This window comes from Nelumbo lutea, chromosome 1 (genome assembly GCF_056320005.1).
Source record: "Nelumbo lutea isolate HS-2025 chromosome 1, American lotus-T2T, whole genome shotgun sequence".
Taxonomy (NCBI): Eukaryota; Viridiplantae; Streptophyta; class Magnoliopsida; order Proteales; family Nelumbonaceae; genus Nelumbo; species Nelumbo lutea.
The window spans coordinates 220,230,368-220,254,503 of NC_142684.1; the positions used below are offsets into that span (position 1 = coordinate 220,230,368).

Below are 24,136 nucleotides of genomic sequence, written 5' to 3' on the forward strand. Positions count from 1 at the left end.
TCTCGATCGACCTTTTTCAACCTTTTTTGTGCTGTCTTCTTTCTTTTTCTAATTGTTTTTGGAAATACAGGAAAATACCGAATAATAGTAATGATGACGATAAGGTAAAAGGCTGTCTTCGATCATACGTTTTCTTCTTTTTGTCTTCCCAAGGAAACAAAGAAATCGAGAGGTCGACGATATCTCTTCTCCCACCATTTCAGAGACTGGATTTGCTACACAGGGCGCCTCATTCGCGCCTCACACGCACATCGTACCATGTATTGAGAACATCTCCCGTTATTATTTACGGGAGATGTTTCCAATACACGGTGGGTGGATATGCATGTGAGGCGCCCCCGTGTGAGAAGCAAATCCCGTATTATCATTCCATGATTTCACCGGTGAAAAGTGGGATTCGGAGACCGGATATGCTCCTCACACTTAGCGCCTCACACCGGTTTTGCAAGAACATCATATCGTGCATTCAGAACATTTCCCGTAATTAAATGTTATTATAGGCTGTTTTATGAGAAAAAATTGTACTGAGTAAGGCTTTTATGAGAAAATAGGTTTTGTTTGGTATCAATAAAGATAGTAGCGTTTGTAATATTAATCTTATTATCCAATGTTTAAAATAATTCACATTAATGTTACATTATTGTATCACTATAGCAATGCATCATTTTTCCAAAAAACATCAAATTTGATATTGCTTCAGACCATATTTTTTCGATTTCTAAAATATAGTTTTTCTAAGATAACTGTACCAAATAAAAAGACATTATTTTCCACGCCGATAATAAATTTATAGACCCTCTTGTATTGTAAAAGATGCAGCCCCACATATTAATACTGAGGTGGAATTTTATCATTGGTTCCACAGCCCGCGCTGAACAGCTAAACCTTTACTCCAAACTACTGTCCAGAAGCGAGGGAATGAGCATGAGACAAATTTTCATCCTCTATGTGAGATCGGAGTTTCATCTTCACATGTTGGGCTGAGGATTTTGGGCGGAGGGCTAACCCTGCCTGCAGCCCGCTGGGTGCTGGCTGGCCCGTTTTCAGAAAAAAACCAAAAGAAAAAACAAATGTAAAATTATTATAAAATATAAAGTAAAAAAAAGGAAACCACAGAAAAAGTCGCAGCAGAGAAAGACCTAGGATAAGGCTTCGAATCTCAACGGCCTCCATTGAATGACATATCATGAGTTGGGTGTCAGATGTCTGTACACTGCTATATATGGTCCCCCTCTTCTCAATTTTACCGCCACCAAACGTCAAATATTTTATATTTATTTGAACAAATTAATTTTTTCTTGCATTAACAACATGATGACGTGGGTCCAGTGGGGAGATAAAAAGGATCTCATTAATCAAACCAGATATCTAATTCTACCATTATTTTCTATGTCTAAAACACAATTTCTGCAATCTTAAAATCGTCCAACTATTAATAAAAATAAAAAAGGAAATGCATCAGCATCAAGATCTTTCTCTACCACCATTGTGCCTAAATATTGCCGCCACCGTCCATCATTTCGACCATTATTACCGTTGCTATCATTTCATTTTAATCCTTTCACTCTCACTTATACTAGCTGGTGCCAATGCGTCACAGGGGCTAATAAGTATACAAATATATTAAATATGCAATTTTATTTATTTAGGTAAATTTAAAGTAAATCATTTGCGTAAATGAAGCAAATTAGTGTAATTTAATTTAATTGATTAAATATAGTAAATTCATTAATTATTCATTTAATTAAATACTTAAATTACATTAATTATTCAAATTTTAAGATAAATAATTTTATAATTATAATTAATAAAATCTTAAATAAATACATTTTGGATTCTTGAGGAGAGTGAGAAAAGAGAAAATGTTTTAAAATATTAGTTTATTTTTGTTCCATGGAATTCGAATGAGACGTTAAAGAGATGTAGATGAAAAGGCTCGACTTATCCAGAAAATTCTATGCTTAGTCCTAAGTTTTGTATTTAGACTTGGCTTGCGCTTGGCTCTACAAATTTTTAGCTCAAGCTTTGGCCCAATACTTTAACCTAGCCTGAACTCTCATTAGGCTCACAAATTTCCAAGTCAAGCTTGGGCCCAACCAACATAAGCCCACCTAATTGAAAATTCAAGGCTTCTGCCTATGTTTTTTGTTCAAGCTTAGCCTCGAGCTTGAGTGTGCATTAGGCCTACAAGTTTTCAAGTTGGGTTTGTTTCCAATACCTCAATCCCAACTTGGGGTTTGCCTAAATGAAACATAATTAGAAGACTCAATTAATTAATTAATTAATTAATTAATATATTGATTAACTAAAAAGTATATTAAAAGCATTTATTATCTTCTAAATAATATTAAAATCGCATCCAATACTTCAATCCCAACTCAAGGCTTCCTAGATGAAAACATAATTAGAAGAATTAATTAATTAATTAAATGAAAAAATATATTAAAAATATTTATTATCTTGTAAAAGTTCATGGAGAGAGTGATTGAAAATAAATGAAGATAAATGAAAATTTGAAAATAGAGATTAATAAAAATTAAAAATAGTATTATAGTGGGTGTGGAGAGAGAGATAGGGTTGTCAACAAGTTGGGTCGAAGTAAAATTGGTACTTACCTGACAAGAATTACTAAGGACCCAGAACCAAACCAAACCTAATAAGGTTTGTAATTTTAGACCCAAAATTGAACCAATCGGTTCAACACAATTATAATAAACCTATTGAAAATAATATATAATATTAATTTATTTAATATATATATATATTAAATTATACATATATATAAGTATATATGGGTAATAAATGAAAAGTAATGAGAGTAATAACAATTTTGTGCCAATATTGTAATTACATGTTAATGACATTCTTATAATTACATGAAAACTCAATGTCATATGCATAACTAAAAAAGAGGCAATGATAATTGATGGTGCGTGATTTGGAAGCTCTCTATTAGAGGATATTGGATGTTGGACTATGTAGGTCGCTTGGTCGAGCTGTATAGGAAGAGAGAGGATCAAAGTACCCGGGCTACTTTAACTATTGTGGGCACTTTGATGCTTAAGTCAACAAACTGGAGTTTTTTTAGAGCTAGAAAGCAAGAGAGAACTAAAGAGCTTGAGTGCTAAATTGTGCATACCTTATGAGGTTGGAGGTGAGGTCCTCATATAGGCGAGTTGCCGTGAGCCTCACGAAACGCAATTGGGATCTCCGGCCCGTGTGGTTTGGAGGTGGTTTCACGCTTGGAAGTGGACTCCGTGTAAGTAGGTAATGTCTATCCAATCCCGCCCAAAGTGGGCAGGGTGATAACTAGCTCTTCCAATGTGGCGTCGTAAACCAGGGAAGTCGAAGGTGATAGCCTGCTTAAGGGGCAGGTTACACGGCACGCCAAGTAGTCGCTAACCAGAAATAGGTCAAATTGGTGGAAGAAAGTTGCCTCTTACGCCGACCTGAGGTCTTGTCTAGCTATTCATAGTCCAGCCTACCAAGGTGGTGCCGAGGTCGCCAATGCAGCTATAAAGTTTCTGAAGTTCTCCTGGGGTCTACTAACATGGTGTCGAGATGTCATTCTGCTATTCTGTAATGCCATGTGTCATTATATCATTAGAGGACCAAATTACCCATCATCAATTGCCTCCCACTCCCAAGTTTGGTATGATCAGTCTAGTGAGGGAGTAGTCTTAACCTAAGGTGATTTGATCTGATTTTCGTCCTCATTTGTGGTCTAGCCAATGGCTCAGGATCTGATTGGTTCGAGGTCCAGCCTAGGCACAAGGTAATGTATCGAGGATGCTCGGATGCCACACAATCATTACGTCACGTAGACATAAAAAATGCGTTAAACTGATTTCACCTTGGAATACGAACCATCACACCCTTGCAAACCGTTGGACCCAATCGATCTCAACCATCCATAGTTTGGTTCACTCGTCTATAAATAGGATGCTCAAGGGCCTATTTCTTTTGTCCCTATCTTTGGAGTTATGGTGAGATGGTGGAACTCGGCATTGTCAAAGTTGTCGGAAAGGTCAGTTTACTCATCATAGGTGAGTCATCTCCCTTAGTTCTACTTTATTCGTAATGTCTGATAGTGAGTCCGAGGAAGAGAGGGGTTCATCCTTCTAGGCCAAGGAAGGGACCTCGGCTCAAGACCGATGAGGTTCTCATACAAGGGCTTCGTGTTCCCATAGGGTTAAAGCATTAGACCAGTTCGGTCCCACTGAGCTCTCTGCCGAGAACGTCTACAAGCTCGCAACTCAATATAGGATTCTGAATCCATTTGGATATTCCCTTCCCCTTGGGTAGTACCCGTGGAAGCACGAGGAAGATGAGGTCATTGTCTTTGAGGAGGCCCTGAAAGCGGGTCTTCGGTTCCCCTTCATCCACTTATTCCTTATGTGATAAACTACTATAACATTAGCTTAGGTCAGCTTCATCTCAATTCCATTAGGACGCTAGTCGGCACCATCTCCTTCTATCACCATGTCGGCTTCCCCTAGATATTAAGACCTTTGCCAACACATGCTGTATAAAGAAAAAACCCCTCTAGTACCCCTGGGATATATAGTTATCACTTGTCCTACTGCCCTAGGTGTAAACTACTAAATGGTTTCCCCTCCAAGGTACCGGCTTGGAAGAGGAACCATTTCTTCCTTGACCTAGGTAGCAGATGGCCATTGTTGATGACCTGGAAAAAGGGAATTAGGGACACCGAGGATGAAGCAAAATGTAGGAAAGTGTGCAGGTCCTAATGGACTGGAAGTTAATGCCGAGTGAGTACTTGGCCGAGGAGAAGTTGATCTAGGCTGGGTTGAATCCTCCGGGTAGGTCGTCGTTTCATGCTTGGGAATTTCTTTTCCTTATTTACTTTCTTCCTTTTTTTTTTTTTACAATTTGGCTCACCCTTAGATTTCTCATGCAAGAAACATGTCAAGCATGCCAACTTCTGGGTTATTCCAGGCCATGAATAGGAAGAAGAAGGTGGCTCACCAAGAGGCACCTTAGGTCACTACTCTAGAGACTACCATGTGAAGTGTTGTTGAGGCCATGCCGCTTGTTGACTTGGTCAAGGGAAACCAGCCAGAAATGACCTTGTTGAAGCCTGAGGCCACCCGTACATCTGAGGAGCCCCTTCCACCACCTGAGATCCAAGCGACCGGTGGTTCAAACACCAAGATCAGTCCCTAGGAGAGGCACACCATCGTGGATTTCAAGACTGCCCTAGTGAAGAGCAAGCATGTTGTATTTCATGAACAGGTCATGAGGCTTCACGAATCAAGTCCCAATGAGCTTGGGGGAAAGCTTATGCATTGCCTCATGGTGGTATGTTCCCGACCTTCCCATCATATTCATTCAAATATCCATTCTAGACTTATTGAGTGGGTTATCCATCACGTCGGCAACTTGAAGGACGAGTTCTTGGAGGAGTGGAGTTGCACTGCAGACTTGACGAAGGAGGTCAAGAAGCTAAGTGAGGAGTTTGAGCTAATGGACCAGAAGTTGCAGGAGAAAGAAGTCAAGCTCACCAAGCAACAATCGAAGTTTCTCGACAATGTCCATGCTACCAAGGTTCTTGTAGTTGAAGAATTCAAGACTTCGCCCGAATTCTTGAAGGAAAGGGAGGAGTTTGGGTCCAATGCTTTTCATTAGGGATTCAAGATGTTCTAGATGCTAATGGCCTCTGTGCGCCTAGAATTCGACCTTAGCAAATTAAAGTTCTCGACGTGCATAAACAAGAGGATGGGTCAGGTCGATCAAAAACCCAACTCCGGAATGTCCGGGTGATAGGGCTTCTAAAGCACGTAGGAGGGAGTATCAGGAATGGGAAGAGAAGAATTCTCTTTCCAGGTGTTACATTGTAGCATCTTTAGACAATGCAATCCAAAGACAATTCGAAAAGATCAAAGTCTGCAAAGACATTCTGGATAGTCTAAAGACTATGTATGAGGAGCATAATCGTTCTGCTAGACAAAAGGTCCTTAAGTTGTAGATGACCACGAGGATGACCGAGACCAGCCAGTCCATGACCACGTCATGCAGATGATGGGGTATATAAATGAACTGGAGGCTCTTAGGTCCCAGCTCAATGATGACACTAAGCCTAATGCCGTCCTAAACTCCCTGCCTCCCTCCTTCAATTAGTTTGTCATGAATTACAACATGAACAAGCTAAAGGTTAGGCTTTAAGAATTCAACAATATGTTGCAAAGGGCTGAAGAACTAATTAACAAAATGGTAGCCATGCTTATTGAAGATAGCAAATTAGGCAAAAGAAAGAGGAAGTGCAAGAAGAGGCTTTTGAAGAAATTAGGCAAGCTGAAAAGGCAGAATAAAGATAAATCATCTGATGAGTGTCACTTCTACAAGTAGACCAGACACTGAAAGAGGAATTGTCCTCAATATCTGGAATCCAAGAACAAAGAAGGTAATTTTGAATCTTTTATCATAGAAACCAATTTGTTTGTCACTTCTGCATCCTAGTATATACTCATGCATGTAATACATTGCAGGAGTTCAAAGAAAACAGAAGGCTGAATGATGACAAGTGATACTTTACTTGGAGACTTCTGCAACAATTGTAGCTATAGCTATAGGAACTATAGATTTAATTTTCAAAGAAGGAATTGTAACTCTTAAAGATTGTCTTTATGAAACGTTACTAAGAAGAAATTTGATTTCAATTTCAAAGTTGTATAAGGATGGTTATTCTGTTTTATCCAATGGTAAGATTACTATTAAATTGAATAACAAATTTCTTACCTATGGAAAACTTGAGAATGGTCTCTATGTCCTCCGTCCTTTTTTAGAAATGAACATAACTGAAACTATGTCAGGAATAATCCCAAGAAAAGAACACGTGATACGGTTAATTCCACGTGCCTGTGGCATTATCGACTTGACCATATCAATATAAAAAGTATCACAAGATTGTTAAAGAATGGTCCTTTTGATTTCCTAACTATAAAAGTTCTTCCAACTTGTGGACCTTGCCTTTAGGGTAAAATGACTAAACGAACATTTACGAAAAAGCCTGAAAGATCTACGGGCACATTTGACCTGATACATACTGATGTATATGGTCCCGTGAATGTTAGGACGCGAAACCAACACTGTTATTTGATAACTTTTACTGATGATCATTCTCAGTACGGTTACATGTACCTAATGAGACATCAGTGTGAATCCTTCAAAAAGTTCAAGAAGTTTACATAAGAAGTCGAGAAATGGTTAGGAAAATACATCAAAACCCTTCAATCAAATCGAGGAGGTGAATATCTATCTAAAGAATTCAAGGACTACCTTAAGGATAGTAGGATTATATCACAGTTGTCTCCTCCTACTACACCACAATTAAATGGTGTGTCAAAGAAGAGAAACCGAACTCTATTAGATATGGTCCGATCACTTTTCAACCATTTAGAACTACCTATATCCTTTTGGGGACATGCATTGGAGAATGCTACATACGTGTGGAGCCGGGTTACCCATAGGAATGAGGATGATGAAATCCCAATAGATGGTGTTACCCACAAACTCCCGTTGTATATCACAGTAACTTTATAGAGGAATGATGGTCCCTACTGTCTTGGTGGATAATGGGTCTGGTTTGAATGTTTGCACCATCGAAACATTACAAGCACTAGGAGTGGGTGTACATGATGTGAAAAAGAGACCCATTTTGGTAAGGGCCTTTGACAATTCAGTTAGGCCAAATTTGGGAGATGTAACACTTAATGTGACTATTGGAAAGGTTACTTATCAAATTCATTTTCAAGTCCTCGACATTCAAGCATCTTTTACCCTACTACTAGGGAGATCATGGCTTCATTCTATTAGAGTCGTACCATCTTCCCTCCACGAGAGACTAAAGTTGGTCCATCATAATGAACTCATTACAATCCTTGGGGACAGTTAGATTGCACCAGGTATAGAATCATTAGTTCAACACCTAGAGGAAGGTCTAGGTTTCTTCTCTTACCAGTTTGAAGAAGTGAATTCCATTGAGAATGTTCAAGAGGCAAAGAAAGTCCAAGTTAGAATAGCACCACCCCTCCGTATGATGGCTCATATGAAGTTTGACCCTAAAAAAGGGTTAGGTATCAAGAAACAAGGGAGATTGAACCCTGTTAAAGCTAAGGGATTTCTCCCTCATTTTGAAGTGGGCTATAAACCTGATGAACATGACCTATTTTGTCCACAAGACGGGAGGAAGAAAGGTGTACATCTTTCAATGCCACTACATTTTGTCAAATCAGCAACCAGGCCTCAACCATCACCAACCCCTCAAGCTAGCCCTGAAATCCCCCTTGACATCCTAGACATTTCACTATTTTTTCTTGAAGACCAAGAAGACCAGAAGGGCATTAGCTCATCATCAAAGGCCTAGGAGGAAAAGGATACTGAGGTGATCCACATTACTTGTAGTCCCATTGATTGGGGCAAGGTGGAATTCCCTATCGGAGCAGAGGTATTTGACGATCTCGAGGATCACGCCATTCAGGAATCCTTGGATGGAGATGTATGTGTGGTAGGAGGCAAATTCATGGAAAACCCTGCCTAGCTAATTGTCCCTTTACGAGAGTCTATTCGTAACTAGATGCCTTCTCCAACTACCTTGGGCTTAGAGGCCCCTTCTCTTAAGGTTTGTTAAGTTGTAATTCTCAGACTAGGGGGTCAATGCTTTCTACCCTGTGTCTCAGTTCCAAAAGTAGTTTTTGTACAGTGTTGATCCAAATGAAATGAAAATCCTTTTGGTTGAACTATGATTGGCCTGATCCTCCTCAAAAGGGTACATACTACATAGGCAGTCTTGGTTCATAGCTTGGGCTGGTCGCTTTTTTTTTTGAAATATCTTCTTTTTGTCCAGTTCTAATTCCCATGCTTATTCCTCCTTTTGATCTTATAGGAATCTAAACCCATCTCACAAGCCTATGACTTCGACCTTGACTTAGACTTTGCTATCATGGGATAGAGGAGGAACCTCCTAAGGATGAAATCCCTCAAAATATCATGGATCGGATTAAACAACAAGAGCAAAGAAGACCAAAAGCTAAGTCAGAGGAAGTTAATCTTAGAACTAATGATGATCCAAATATGGTAAAAATTGAAAGCCAATTAATCTCGAAGCAGAGACTTGATAAAATTATTGAAAGAATTTAGGGATATATTTGCATGGTTCTACAAAGACACGCCAGGATTGGACACAAACTTGGTGGTACATAAGATTCCCATATATCCCAATGCAAAGCTAGTTAAGAAAAAGCTCAGGAAGCTCCATCCAAAGTGGTCTCTAAAAATTCAAGAAGAGGTTAAGAAGCAATTAGAAGTGGCAACCTATCCTGAATGGTTAGCCAACATTGTACCAATGCCTAAAAAGGATGGGAAGGTCAGGATGAGTGTGGATTTTCAGAATTTAAATAGAGCTAGCCCCAAGGATGATTTCCCCTTACCAAACATTGACATTCTTGTTGATGACACGGCATGACAGGACATGAAATGTTCTCTTTCATGGAAAGATTTTCAGGATATAACCAGATCAAAATGGTAGGGGAGGACAAAGAAAAGACAGTTTTCATAACGCCATGGGGAACCTTTTTCTACAAGGTCAAATAATCAAACCTCTTTTTTCTTTGTTGTTTAGCAATTCACACCCTCCAATAAAGAGGGGCAGTTGTCAGCACCCGGCTTTTGCTCGATCACTTCTTTGACCCATCTCCCACATTCCAAATGCCCGATCGAACCACACCAATCACTTTGAAACATGCTAAAACCCTAAGAAACAAAATTTAGCCCAAGTACCCATAAATCCACTATTAAATCTACATAATGCCCTTTCGATAGCCTTGGTTATGCCACACCACCTTATTTAATCCCAAATCAAACTCCATCATGTGAGGAAAGATCCTCAAACAACCAATCACACAAGATTTCAACCCTAAATTCTTGGATTTAGCAAATCATCCATCAGAGATTCCATTTCGATGCATTTAACACTATGACACTCCTCGTACCGAAAACCCGTGATTTGTACATACCTAACACGATCAAGCCCTTCCAACAGCCTCATAATCCCAATCCATACCTATCGACAAATTTTATCCCAAAATCCCCTTGTTTGACCCAACATCAAAACATGATTCCGTTTTGATGAATCTTATTGATCAAAAGCTCACCTATCACGAATCTCCATCATCCCAACCTCATTTGACCAATCAGATCTTACCACCATGTTCAATGACAAAAAAAAAAAAAAAATCCAGCACATCAAACTTCATGACCAAACACTTCCATTTGACCGTTTAAAAAGCAATATTCCATTCCAGGCCCTCTAGTTGATTAAAAAACCATAAGCTAAGACCATAGTCTGAACTAAACCAATCAATCTACATTTTTGATCAAAGATCCATCACTTCCATCAGATTCAGAATGTTCAAAAATGCCTACCCACCACATTTCATGACAAAATTCCCCCATTTGACCCTTCATTAAATAAAGATTCTATTTCAACAAATCTTATTGATCCAAACTTGTTAGTCATATATCTCAGTCATCCCGACCCAAGTTGTCTGATCATACCTCACTGCTGTATTCAGAGAACCAAAAAACCCCATCATGCAAAATTTCATGACCAGATTCATCCGTTTGACCATTAAACTAGATAAACACATTTTTAACGCACTAAATTGAACCACCACATCAGCTATCCAACCTAGGATCTTAAGTGGGTGGGGACTGACGTCAACTCCTTACTTAACTCTATTAAAACACATGGACCAATGAATTTGAGCATAATAGGCTTCACCTCAATTCAATTCTAGGCGAAGTTGGGAACATTTTTGTCGGATTTAAGGAGCTTTGAGCAATCCTGTTAATTTGCATTTTTCCAGAATTTGAGCATGAATTTCTCCTGTTTTGGGCTACTACAGCAGCTTGGAGAGAGGGGGGCCTAATACATTTCCTCTCCCAATCCTTTGGACCCAAAATCTCTGGATTAAGTGCTTTCCTTGGTTAAGGACGGAGTCACTATCAAAGACTTAATTCGAATCTTTCCAAACCCGAAAATGAGGGTCAATTTCCTTTAAAAAATGGGTGGCGACTCCATCCCTTTGAGCCGGCCATGAGCTTTCCAGAGCTCACAACTGACACTCTCACCCGGCCTAGGGGCCGGACCACTTCTCAAGCTCCCAAACCAAGTTATTTCCTGTCGAGGTGCTGCATCCTACCATTATGGACCTCCCGTAAATCATGTTGATAACACCACCAATGGGCCTATCTGCTGGTGATGGGTCTCAGGTAGTCTAGTCTCTGTTCTAATCCCTACTTGACTATGGCACTCCTCTTGTCTGGTCGGTTGGTCGGCTTTGGCTCTCTAGCTTGATGAACTGCTTCAAATAACCTTGGTGGATCAGCTCTTCAATCTCGTCCTTGAGGTTATGAAAATTCTTAGTATCATAATCGATGTCCCGATGGGAGTGACAATATTTGTTGGGGTTCTTATTGGCAAGGTCACCTCTCATCTGAGGTGGTCATTTGACATACTTAGCCATAACCGAGTTGTGCCGTTCCCGAATACCATAACCGAGTTGTGCCTCGAAAGGTGGTTGGGAAGGCCATGCAAAGGCTCACATTGTTTTCCCTTTGTCACTGCACCAAGTCCTGGAAGCTATCGAGGTGGTCGACCAGGTCGGTTGTCCCATCGTAGGACTCCAAGCTAGGGGCCTTGAAGTCATTCGGTCGTAGGGTGATGAGGATCTCAACAGGTAGTGGTGAAGTTCAGGACACTGGCTGTGCTGATGAGGTGTTGACTTGACTCACCTCCATCTTTTCTTCCTCCTTCATTTCCGCCTCCTCATTGTCATTCGGAGCAAATTGCTGCCCAAGTCAAAGAATCGCTGACCAAATTAATGGTTTTTGGCCAAAAAGCGGTTTTAGGATGAAACAAAACCTATTACCTGACCAGTTCTTGGTTTCTCTAGTTCGATCATCCAGTCCGGTCCGATTTTGAAAACCATGATTTGAAATATTGAAGTCACCAAACACATGATTCTTGTAATGAGTTCACATCAGTGCCCCACGACACCCAACAACACATCCCAACTATATATGGGAGTTGTTTCCAGTGCATGATGAGATGTGCATGTGGGGTGCCTATGGGGCAGACCATGTGGGATGCTGATATGATCTCGAATCATTAGGGGTTCATTCATTTTATTTTTGGATTTTGAGAGGGGGGAAAGTTGGCCAATGGGATTTTGTTTTCCATTGACCAAGAAACATATATTCAATTTTCATATTTATTTATGTAAAGTCCCAGGTGATACTCATCTCCTAGGTGGGTAAGTAACTTTTCCATCTAGAAGAAAGTTACCAATACTTGGATGGGACAAAATTGACCCTTTAATATTAGCTTTTTATAGCTAAAATGTAGAGGTGTAAAATGGGTCGTGTTGGGCTAGCATGGCACGGCCTGCATGCAGCCCTTGCAAAGTGCGAGTCAGGCCATGCTGGCCCATGGGTCACGCCTCCCTCCCCTAGGTTTGGGGGGTTGGCCCGACAGAGCCTACGGCCCGAGCCCGTGTGGGTTCATGCTAGGCCAGGCGGGGCTGGTCCATGGGCTGAGGCTTGGGCTAGGCCGGGTTGTGGACCAGGCCAAAGTTGTTTATTTAAAAAATTGAAAAAAAAAACTTCAAATTTTAATTTTATATGAATTTTGATATATATAATTGCTTATATATACAATAATTAAATAAAATAGTCTAATAAAATGGAAACAATTGTTTATTTTATTAATGTATTATATACTATATATTATTATATAGTTATAATTTATATAATACTGTATATATATATATAGATATATATGTATGTGTGTATGTATGTATGTAGGGGTGTATATAGTGGTGTCAATTGGACTGGATTTGGTCTAATGTGATCCAGTTCAATGTGAGTCCATTATAAATGGACTAGGTCCAATCCAATCCAATCAATGTTTTAGACCAACTTGGACCGATCCAATTAAATGTCTGGACAGTCCAATCTGTTCAAATTCATTTTGATTTAGATTGGTTTCAACCCAAACCTGGTCCATTGACACATATATTCTTATCTTATATCAATGGACCAGATATTGGCTTAATCCAACTCAATCCAATATAAATTTGTTATGGATGGATTAGGTTCAATCCAATCTAATAAATATTTTGGACCGGATTAGTCCAATCCAATATGTCTTTTGGTCCATCCAATCCATCCAAATTGATTTTGGACTGAATGGGATCCAATCCAAAACTGGTCCATTGACACCCTTATATATATGGGTCGTGCCAGCTTGTGGGCTACAGGTGGCAATGGCATGATAATGCAGGCCGTGTTGGCCCGACCCACTGACCTAAAACTCCAAGCTTGACACGGCCCATCAGCACATACAATCATCCCGGGCTAGTTCAAAATCGTATTAGACTACGGGCGATACAGCCCGACTTACACCTCTAATAAAATGATCATTGTCTTATTTACCTAAAAAATACAAAAAATATAGATAAATATACTTATTCAGATAATTAGCTTCTCAAAAAGCGAACAGACCCTAAAAGCAAATTTCCTAGGCTTCAAAATATTCCATAAGGTATAAGCAATGTCACTATAATGGAGAAGGGATAAGCATTGGGCATATGGGCTTGTTCATCTTCAGATTCTGATTTTCTGAATGTTCTCAAATGAAAGAGGCCCACTGAGACAGCTAGAATTGAAGATACCGATCTTTTGGCCATACTGGCTTGACGGAGTTTGGATAACAAAGAGAATTATTTTGCAGTGATTGTCATAGACTATCCTAAATTCTAAGGTTGTATCAAAAACCTGGGAAGGCCCATAGACTATTGCTTACAGTTATTAACTCATCCAATTTCTAATAGTAATTGTAAGAGAACGGAGAATGAGCTGTTAATGCGAGGAAGGCGTTCGCTTAGCCCATCATTCGGGGACTGCTCCTGGCCCATGTGGATGTGGTGGTATTCAAAGAATGACTGGTTTAGGCATAGGGCTATGGTAGGATTGAGAGCCTGTTCGTTGGTCAGTAGTATTTTGGTTTTTATTGTTTAGGATACTTTTTTTTTTTCAGATTTATGTAGGGTCTATGAAATACCCATTTCCCATGTGGGCAAGTAAGTCCTATTTGGCAATGTTCCCACCTGTTCCTTTTCTTTTAGAAATTCTTATGCTAGAACAATAATTTATTTCTTGTTCCTCGGGAGTAACAAAGGCATTTGGCAAAATGTTTTTCAAGAATGCATTTTTGTTCTACAAAAATAGAAATGGTGTTTAGATAACGAATTCAGATGAAAAAGCCCCACTCAATTGACATAATAGAAACCCCACATTTCAAGATATCTAACAAAGTAAAAAAAAAATAATATGAACAAACGAATTCAGATGATGGAAATTCAGCATCTGTTATTGATGATTGTTGTCAGAGATTAGTTTGGATGAATCTAACCAGAGCAACGATGAGTAGAATAGAGCAATGACGAATAAACCATGTACAATGAGAAGGAATACACCTACCTGCTTATGTGAATCTGATTGGAAATGTCGCAAGAGTTTTGTACCGTTCGCTCGTAGTCCGGTTGTTGACGCAACAAGAGCCAAGGGAGTTCCCTCCTCTGAGATGTGCAGTGACAATGAGGTAGTGTCGAATGAATGAAAGGTGGTCATTTAATGTTCCCACCTATTTCTATTCTTTTAGAAATCTCTGATCCAGAACAAGAATTTTATTTCTTGCTTTCAAGAGTAACAGATAATTGTTCTTCAAGAATGAATTTTTGTTCTACAAGAACAGAAATAGTGTTTGGATAATGAAATAATTTCTTAATATTAGTTTTGCAATACCAAACTTGCTTCTTTAATATGAGTTGTCGATTCTTAGTAGTTTCCCTATGTTTTCATTCATATAGATCTGCTAATTCCTTTATTATTTTATCTTTTTTTTTTCTAAACTTAAAATGTCCATCTTGCATTAAATTGGTAACAGAATACATAACAATCTAACACATAGATAAAGGTTTATAACCCATAACAAAGGACAATCTTCATGAAATTCAAAATATAACAAAAGACAAAATAAAACACAACGATGGGATTAGAGAAGAAACTCCACCCAGTCGGCATAACATATAGCCATCGATGGGATTAGAGAAGAAACCACACCCATTTGGCATAACATATAAAAAATGCAAAGAAAATAATATAAGAAAAATGATTTCAGATCGCATCAGTTAAAGATTGTTTAAAACTCATATTTGCAGTGGGAGTAAAAATGATTTCAGGTGAATCTGATTGGAGAAAATGTGAATTTAAAATAGCAAACACGATACAAAACCAAGTTTATTGATGAGACAACATACCTGTTGATGTGTTCTTGGCCGAAAATGTCGCCGGTGCTTTCTGTCGTTCTCTCACGCATCCGATTGGAGCCAAGGGAGTCCCTCCTTCCTCTAGATTTGTTGCGTCAAGTTGGAGGAGTTCACTATCAAACGAAAATGTTTGGTAGGGCTTCTTTCTATCATTTAGTGCAAAATACCCAAAATACCCCTTCTCTCACATGGGAGTCATTAACACATGTTCATTAATAGGGGTTGATGTCGTGGGAACCGTGCATTCCCTGCGAACGCATTCTTTGGGAGCGTCGATTTTTCACTCCCAAAGAACGCATTTGGGACTTAGGGACTTAAGGCTTATTTCTATCATTCCGCATGAATTTCCAAACATACCCCTTCTCTCACATGGGAATCGATGGCACACGTTCATTAATATGCATCAACATTGTGAGAACTGCACACTCTCTGGGGACACGTTCTTTGAGAGAGTCGATTTATCACTCCCAAAGAACGTGTTCTTTGGTTGTTGTTCTCATGCGAGAGTAGCCTGTTTCTTTTTTTTTTTTTGTACCAAACATGCTCCTGCTCCACAAGAATACCGGGAACGATAGAAACATTCTCACGGGACATTGCCAAACAAGGCCTAACTTTCTTAATTAAAAGAAAAGTTGCCATCACTTAAATTAGACAAAATTGCTTCTTTTAATGATGACATTCTATGACTAAAATGATCATTATCTTTTTTTTTTTTTTTGAAACCGGGATAAGTAACTTCCCAAAAAGTAGACGGGGCCTGAAGAAGAAGCAGCCCGTATATGAGAAACACTAACATCTTGTCCAAGACCTTAAGAATGAGTGATTGTGTCTGTGTGTTGCTAAGTTAAGAAGAAAAACATGATTCCAATCATTGAGAACATCTTAGACTACTTTTGACAACATGAATAAGTTTAATATTGGCAGTCCAAATGAGAATTCATGGGCATGGGGGGTAACTAGAGGTGTAAACTGGGTCGTGTCAGGCCGACACGGAACGACCCGCCCTAAAGGGGGGCTATGCCATCCTCCCTGGTGGAAATTTTGGGGGTTGACCCAGCACGGCCCACGGCCTAGGCCCAAGCGGGCCCGTGCCATGCTGTGCTGGCACGCTGGCCTAGGCCGGGCCAGGCTGCAGGTTGTGCCGTGGGCTTGGGCCTTGGGCCTGGGCTGAACCGGGCTGTACTATTTTTTTCCTTTTTTTAATTTTGATTTCTTTTTAAGTAAAATTGTAAAACTAAAATATTTAACTTTCCTATGAACTTTGGGAATTAGTAACTATTTAAAAAATTAAGAAATGAGAAATCTAAGTTATTTAATAGATAAATGAAAAAAAAATACCTAACCAAATCGAAATAAGAATGATGGAATGACAAATTGGAAGAAAAATATGAATGTTATTTCATTTAAATTTGAGTGGTACAAATTAGTGAATTATAAATACAATGATTGGATCATTGCATACTTGGATGAATGAAATATAAAAATGGAATAAATTAATAAAACATAAAAAATACAATATGGTTACAAATTGAAAATACAAAATTACATTGTTAAAAAAATTTTAAAATATATCAATAAATTAAATAAAATTAAAAAAAATTTACAATAATTTGAAGAAATGAAAAATTCTACATGTAGTGAAATTCATGAGTCATCATTCATGACTTTCATCATCTGCTTTAGGTGAAATTTCTGGTGTTGTATCATGCCCTCCCTTGTCTTGTAATCTATCTTTTACATCTAGTCAATCCTTGAAGCAAATGCATATCTCTATGCTCTCATCATTCATGTAACTTCTTTTGTCATCCAACACCCTGGTACCTACACTAAAACAAGACTCCGATAAAACTGTAGGCATTGGAAGGGTTAGTAGATCATGTGCCATGGCGGCGAGAACCGGATAATTTTTTGAGTGTTCACTCCACCAGGATAAAATATCAAAATTATTTGATACTTCACCTATATTAGAAAAAGTTGCTTGCAAATAAAAATTAAGTTCAATAAATGAACTTGTTGTAGAACTAGCAGATTTCTGCCATCTACTTATTAAATAAAAAAGTTTCTCTTCTACTACTAAACTCAAAATCAGAAGTAAAAGAAGAAGATGAACATTACATTTCAAATAATAAATTATTAACTTCTTCTTTTTTATACCCTATATCAATATTCATATTTTCATAATATGTTTCAAGTAAAATATGTAAACCATCTTTCTTAATCCTAGGGTCTAATATTGTACCTAAACAATAAAAAGGAGAAATGTTCTCCCAATATTTTTTAAATTTATTTTCCATAATTTCAACAATACATTGAAATTGTGGATTATTTCTATATTTAGCAAAACAATCACTAGTTACCATTAATTGATATGGTAAATTACAACTAGTTGGATAATAAATTCTAGATAATTCATTTGTTGCATCATAAAAATGTTTTAAAAAATCTCTTATACATACTGCAATTTCCCAATCTTCCTCAAATATTATATTATTAGGCATTTTTAAATTCTAGAAACCAAAAAGAATTTGTTTATAAGATATACAATTTTATAACATAGCATAGGTAGAATTCCACTTATGCTTTACATTTAATATAAAATGTTTATATTTTAAACCATAATTTTGGCATAAATATTTAAATTCTTGTTTTCTTGCCCCTGAACTTTTTATATATATAATACAAATTCTAATTTTTGAAATATGAGTAGAAATAATATTCAAGGCATCTTGAATACATAAATTTAAGATGTGACATGCACATCTAATGTGAAATAATTTACCATTTAAGCACAATTTTAATTAAGATTTTAAAATATTTATTGCAGAGTCATTATTACTGGCATTATCAAAACTAATAGAAAACAATACATAAGCATGCAAAGTATTTAAAATGCTTGCAGCAATAGCTGGGCCACTATGTGGCCATTCAAGCCTATTAAACTTAAAATTCTTTTATTCAAAAGCCAATTTTCATCAATGAAATGGTTAATAACACAAATATAACTAACATTAGATTTGGATGTCCAAACATCCGAAGTAATTGCAACTTTAGAATTAAGATTTTCTAACAAAGAAATTAAATTTTGTTTATATGAATAAATAATTTTTAAAGTATCTGTTCTTATAGCATTCCTATAAACTTTTTTATATTACGGGTTTACAGAACTATGCAACCATTTTTCTAGCTTTGGATCTTCAGCTAATATAAATGGTTGTTCTGCATGTACAATACACTTGGTAAGTTCTTGTCTCATTTTTTCTTGTGAATATCTAAAAGTACCATAACTAGTCCCCCTCCCAATCTGTGTTTGGGTTGTTTCTCTCCCTTCATCTTCCTCTCATTCATTTGTGAGTAGATGTCTGCTCAAATGACCCATACCACCCTTGCTATAATAATTAAAGTCTTTCCTACATTTTGGGCAAACTACCATTTTCCCCTTCCCATCAATATCCTCTACTTTGAAACATTTCCAAACCGGGCTACTCAACTTAGAATCCCTCCTTTTTCCCCTAATATCACTACTACGGGGATGAAAGTTCCACTTCCATCGACATCAATCGCATCAGTGCTAACACTATCGTGATGCGATTGAATGTCATCTATGTTGAGCATGTTGGGGAATCGGTTTTCAAAAGAGCCGATCATTTTTTTTTAATTCTAAAAAGATAAAAATTAATCTAATTCGACTTACACGGATTGCCGATTTAAAATCCTAACTTGATTTCAATGGTTGAAGCCTTTTAACGTCCAAGCCTCACAAATTGAGATGCTTGAGCTAGTTAAGCAAGCCTTCTTCTTGTTAAAAGTCAAAACTTCGATAAAGTTGAGACTTGAGAATTGGGGAATGTAGAATTAGACAATCAGCTAATCAAAATTTCTCAGATTGTTGATAATTGAGAATGTATGAGTATGAGAGAGAGAGAGAGAGAGAGAGAGAGAGAGGAGATTAGGAGAATTGTTGAATTGGTGTGATGAGAATGGTGGAGGATAGGGCTATTTATAGGAATTGAACATAATTCAAATTGTCCAAAATACCGAAAAAACTATATGTTATTTAGTTGTTGGGAGGGGTATTTTGGTCATTGTAAAATTACTTATAACTTTACCCAAAATGCCTCCCTAAAATAGTTGTTATATAGCTGTTGGGGGGCATTTATGTCATTTTTTCAACCCCATAAGAAAAATACAGAAATACCCCCCTAATATGGTTGTTTATAGCTGTTGAGGGGGTATTTCTGTAACTCTCCTCCCAAAAAAAAGCTGAAACTAGCCGTTGGGCCCCTTTGGGAGGGGGGCCCAATGGCTATATTCTCGGGCGGGCCAAGCGCAGCCCGCTACTGGCGTACTAGGCCATGCCACACGGCACATGCTGTCGTGTCGTGCTATGTTGGTCCATGGGTCTCAAACCCCCGGCCCAACACAGCACGAAGCTCCATACCGGGCCTAACACGGCCCGTGGATCTTCATGCTGGGCCATGCGGGGCCATGGGCGGCCCAGCCCGATTTACATCTCTAGGGGTAACTTTGGCTATTTGAGAACAGTATGCTGTTGAGAATGTTTTTGGGGTGGGCTTGGGCTATGCACGTTCACTTATTTACGTTTCTTCAAAATAAAATAAGATGTAATTACTAATTTACGCACATTTATGATAAAAGATAACGTGACATTCCGAAAAACACTCATACGCTGTGGAGAGGGGAGTGACTCTACAACTGTATTCAGAGGATAACAGTCTAGCAGAGACCACCGAAAACAAAAACCGCATTTGAAGGAGATATTTGTGTTCAGGGAGTCATGCGCCCAGATAATATGAGATGGAAAATGATGGAGAGAGAGATGGGAGGACCCACCACAAAGCAGAGCGACCAATAAAAGCTCTTAAAACTCCTATCCAAGTACCACGTCAGCACTATCCAGATGGAAGGAACGAGTGGTCACCAGCATCCAGACTTGGGAGGAGAAGGATCTCTCGCTCTTCAAACTCGGAATTATCTCACCTGAAGAAAAATAGAGGAAAAAAATAAAAGAAATCAAATTAATAAAAATAATTACATGTTCATTGGCTCACTCACTGTCACTTGTTTAATAGATATCTGTATCTTCTTCCTTCCATTTCCAAATAAGTGGCGTCGGAATCTAGTCTCCCGAAGAAAGCATAAGCAAAAATCTTGAGAGAGGTTCAGAAGCAATGGCCTCAACCTCTACCACACTTTCCCTCTCCTCTTCATCCACTCTCATTGACGGCAAGGCTCCTCGTCAATCCCCGGCAACATCACCCCAATGCGTCACCCTCCCCACACTCCCCCCACCGCCGCTACCTTCTCAGAACCGTCCGCAGGGCCGTGACATGGGGAAGACGACCGCTTATTGTACGTAACATCACTCACCTTCTCAGATCCATCCCGCCCGTTCTGTTTTTTTTTTTCTTTTCTTTCTTTCTTTCTTTATTTTTGTTATTAGTTTTCTTTTTTTGTGTGTTGGAAGGGGGGGCTCTTGAAACTATTAATGCTGTTACATTATCTGAAATGAGAGTGGTCTTAATTAGATACCGATAATCGCGCTCTTTCTTTCAGGCCGTAAGATTGCCCGTAATGTCGTCGCAATGGCCACCGGAGAAACGTCTGCAGAAGTTGCTGCAACTGAGCTGCCGGAGATTGTCAAAACCATTCAAGAAGCAGTAAGGGCTGATCTTTTCTTATTCACATTTAATTTTCTAAAGTTGTTTGATTTTGGATGAAGTGTCCGACTATCCATATAATAATTGAGCAGACATTGTGACGATGAAGCTAAGCGTAGATAATCGGATCAATTGCTTGATTAAAATATGTATGTTTTATATTTACACAGTGGGACAAACTAGAAGATAAATATGCGGTGACTTCTCTTGCATTAGCTGGTGGGGTTGCACTCTGGGGATCCACTGGGATGATCTCGGTTAGTAATATATGCATTTCACATTTTATATTTTTTTGAATAGGAAGGATTCAGTATTTCTGTCTGCTTAATTTTCTATCTGATTAGATATGATCAATAAATTAAATAACCATGATCATGTTAAAAAGAGAAGCTTGTGAGTTTTAATTAACGTTTACGAAATCGTTTTTAACAGGCGATTGAGAGGCTTCCATTAATTCCCGGGGTGCTTGAGCTGGTTGGAATAGGCTACACTGGGGTAAGTTGATTCTGTTTAATTTTCACTCTTATGACACACATTCCTGAATCCTGAACAGAACTCACGACGATCTTATTGACTAATTAAATTCTTGTTTTTTGAGAGCTAATAATAATACAAGAATCCGTTTTTTTTTTTTTTTTTTCTGCGTCTGTCTCTTGCAAGTTGTAATTCCTATTTATTTCATTTTATTTTATTTTGCAGTGGTTTGCATACAGAAATCTGATTTTTAAGCCAGATCGGTAAGCATCTGGTTTTTAAATTAAAACCCTTAGAAGTGGCTAATTTCTTTCGCCTTCACTCTTCTTTTGATAATTAATGAACTAATTGCAATTACGTGTGGTGAATGAAATTCCAGGGAAGCTCTGTTCCAGAAAATTAAAGACATTTACAAGGATATAATTGGGAGCAGCAGCTAATCGAGGTATATAGAACAGCAATTATTGTCATCTACCAGGAGGGAAAATGGTATCCACTGTTTATTTATTTTTGTTTCACATAAATTTCGTCTAACCCAAAGCAATTGTATCAACCCCATGCTACTACTTATGCTCAACATAAATATATATATATATGTCTCTTTCCCCCTATCTTTCCTGTTATTATCTGCACTCTTTGCAGGCATCCTTTTGAGTTCTGAATCTCCTTTGGTAAATTATATCTATAACTCTCTTTAGTGTTAGAGGAGTAAATACTTGAACTTATATAATATAACTGGGGGGCTATGATCAATCGTTCAACTAATTCAACAATGAACTCCCAAAAGAGGATTACAAGGAAAAAAAAAAGGTGAAAGCTTACAGTAATGTTGATGTGCTCATGTAGTTATATCTTCATCTCTAGCTGTTCCTCCAATGCCTCCCACACTAGCAATTACTGTTAACTTATTTTGAGGTACGAAACGAGGGATAATAGGCTTAATGCTTAACCAAATGAAGAGGTAATGTATAGGGTGGATTCACAATATTGAATCCAAAAATTAAAAATGGAGGTTATGGATCATCATCTTTATCAAATTGCACCCAAATTAGAACTTGGAGTAAGGAATACGATTTGCAGGTTGCATCCTACAAAGTGTTAAGATTGGAGTCCCGATCGATAGGCCCAATGGTCCAGCTCGACGTGAAATGTGGGCTTGGTCGGGAATGGGCAGCCCAAAACAAAAGCCCTTGCATGTTGTATGTTGTATGTTACAGTCAGCTAAGCCTAAGCCCCTTCCCTTGAAATTGCAAATAGCAAACCCACTTACGACTTATCTACCCACAGCATCAAGCCTATACTAGGAGAGTGCGCCTTGTATGACGTAAGGGAGATGAAAGTTAATGGCATTGATGCAAGGGTACTTGGAAGTGATCATACTGAGCGTGGCTCCAGTTCCACCACCAACGTCCATCACTGAGTTGAGACTCTCGAATACCATGTGCATGTCAAGAATCTTCTTCATGGTTATGGTAGAGTGGTGTGACATTCCCATATTAAACACTTCGTTGAATCTGGGGTCCTTGCCATGGTACTCAAATGCACTCATCCCATACCCCTTGTTAAATGGGATTCACCACCCCTCCACAACTGCTTCTTTCGAATGATACCTACATATATTATTTATTTATTTTACGTCACCCTCTGCTCTCTGCTGCTAAAGCTTAACAAAACCAAATTAACTAAAATTCGGATTCCCCCAATTATACATCTTAAACGATTAAAAGTTGGCCTACGCTAACAAAACCAAATCAACAAAAATTATTAAAAAGATCTGTCGGTGTCACTATTCCAATCACCCACTCTCACATTAAAGTACGGGTGTCAATAAACCGATTTTGGTTGGATCCCGTCCAAATCAAAAATCAATTTGGACGGACTGGATGGACCAATATAAGACATATCGAATTAGACCGGTTCAAAGTATTTATTGCATTGGATCGGGTCTAATCCATGCATCAATAATAGATTTATATTGGATTAGACCAGATCCGGTCCAATTGATACCCCTCCTACTTTAATTAAAGAGTCTGGCCATTGGACAATCAAAATTAAGTTTGTTTACCAATTCCCTAGGTGGTTAGGTCCCTTACCAGCTTTCCATAACAACTTTATCTTGATTCATTAGCACCAATGGAACCTGATTGTGCACGACTTGGACGCTCCTAGCTGGAAGGTAGTTTCAATATCACCTACTTAATTGGAGGATCGAACTGCAAAATGAACATCTCAGAGAACCTAGGGTGGTTAATCAGGTGAGGTCGCTCCAATGCTTAAGTCAGTATTTGGTGTGTGAGCTGGAAGTTGTATGCTAATAAGCCAGAGAGCAAATCATCGCGTGTAGCTGGGTTTCAGAAGGTTGATGCACTTATATAGTTGGGTAGTCGTAGATCTCGCGAAATGCTCCTGGGATCCTTGGCCCAAGATGTTGGGGTCCATTCCTGGAAGGCGAAGATTCTGCTAACTAATGAGGGTTACTGCTTCCCTCCGATTCGGATGGGATAAGATTAATACCAACGGTTATGCATCGTCATCCCAAGAGGCTCAGAGACAATTGTTGGTCTTCCAGATACC

At 38.5% G+C, this 24,136-nt stretch overlaps 1 protein-coding gene and 1 long non-coding RNA gene across 2 annotated transcripts; one reads left to right on the top strand and one right to left on the bottom strand.

Annotated features, from left to right (window-relative positions):
- Window positions 1-14,263: 14,263 nt before the first annotated feature.
- LOC148881151 (uncharacterized) lies at window positions 14,264-15,522 on the bottom strand. The gene is made up of 2 exons (XR_016103216.1): window positions 15,402-15,522; window positions 14,264-14,660 (listed from the first exon to the last, which is right to left on the bottom strand). It is a non-coding gene; the product is annotated as an uncharacterized LOC148881151 (long non-coding RNA).
- A 4,808-nt stretch (window positions 15,523-20,330) lies between these two features.
- Window positions 20,331-22,173, top strand: PSI-P (photosystem I P subunit). The gene is made up of 6 exons (XM_088963429.1): window positions 20,331-20,780; window positions 20,985-21,088; window positions 21,259-21,345; window positions 21,521-21,583; window positions 21,788-21,825; window positions 21,942-22,173. Exons 1-6 carry the CDS (start codon window positions 20,600-20,602, stop codon window positions 22,000-22,002), a joined length of 534 nt encoding a protein of 177 aa, XP_088819555.1. The 5' UTR covers window positions 20,331-20,599; the 3' UTR covers window positions 22,003-22,173.
- The last annotated feature ends 1,963 nt before the right edge of the window (window positions 22,174-24,136 follow it).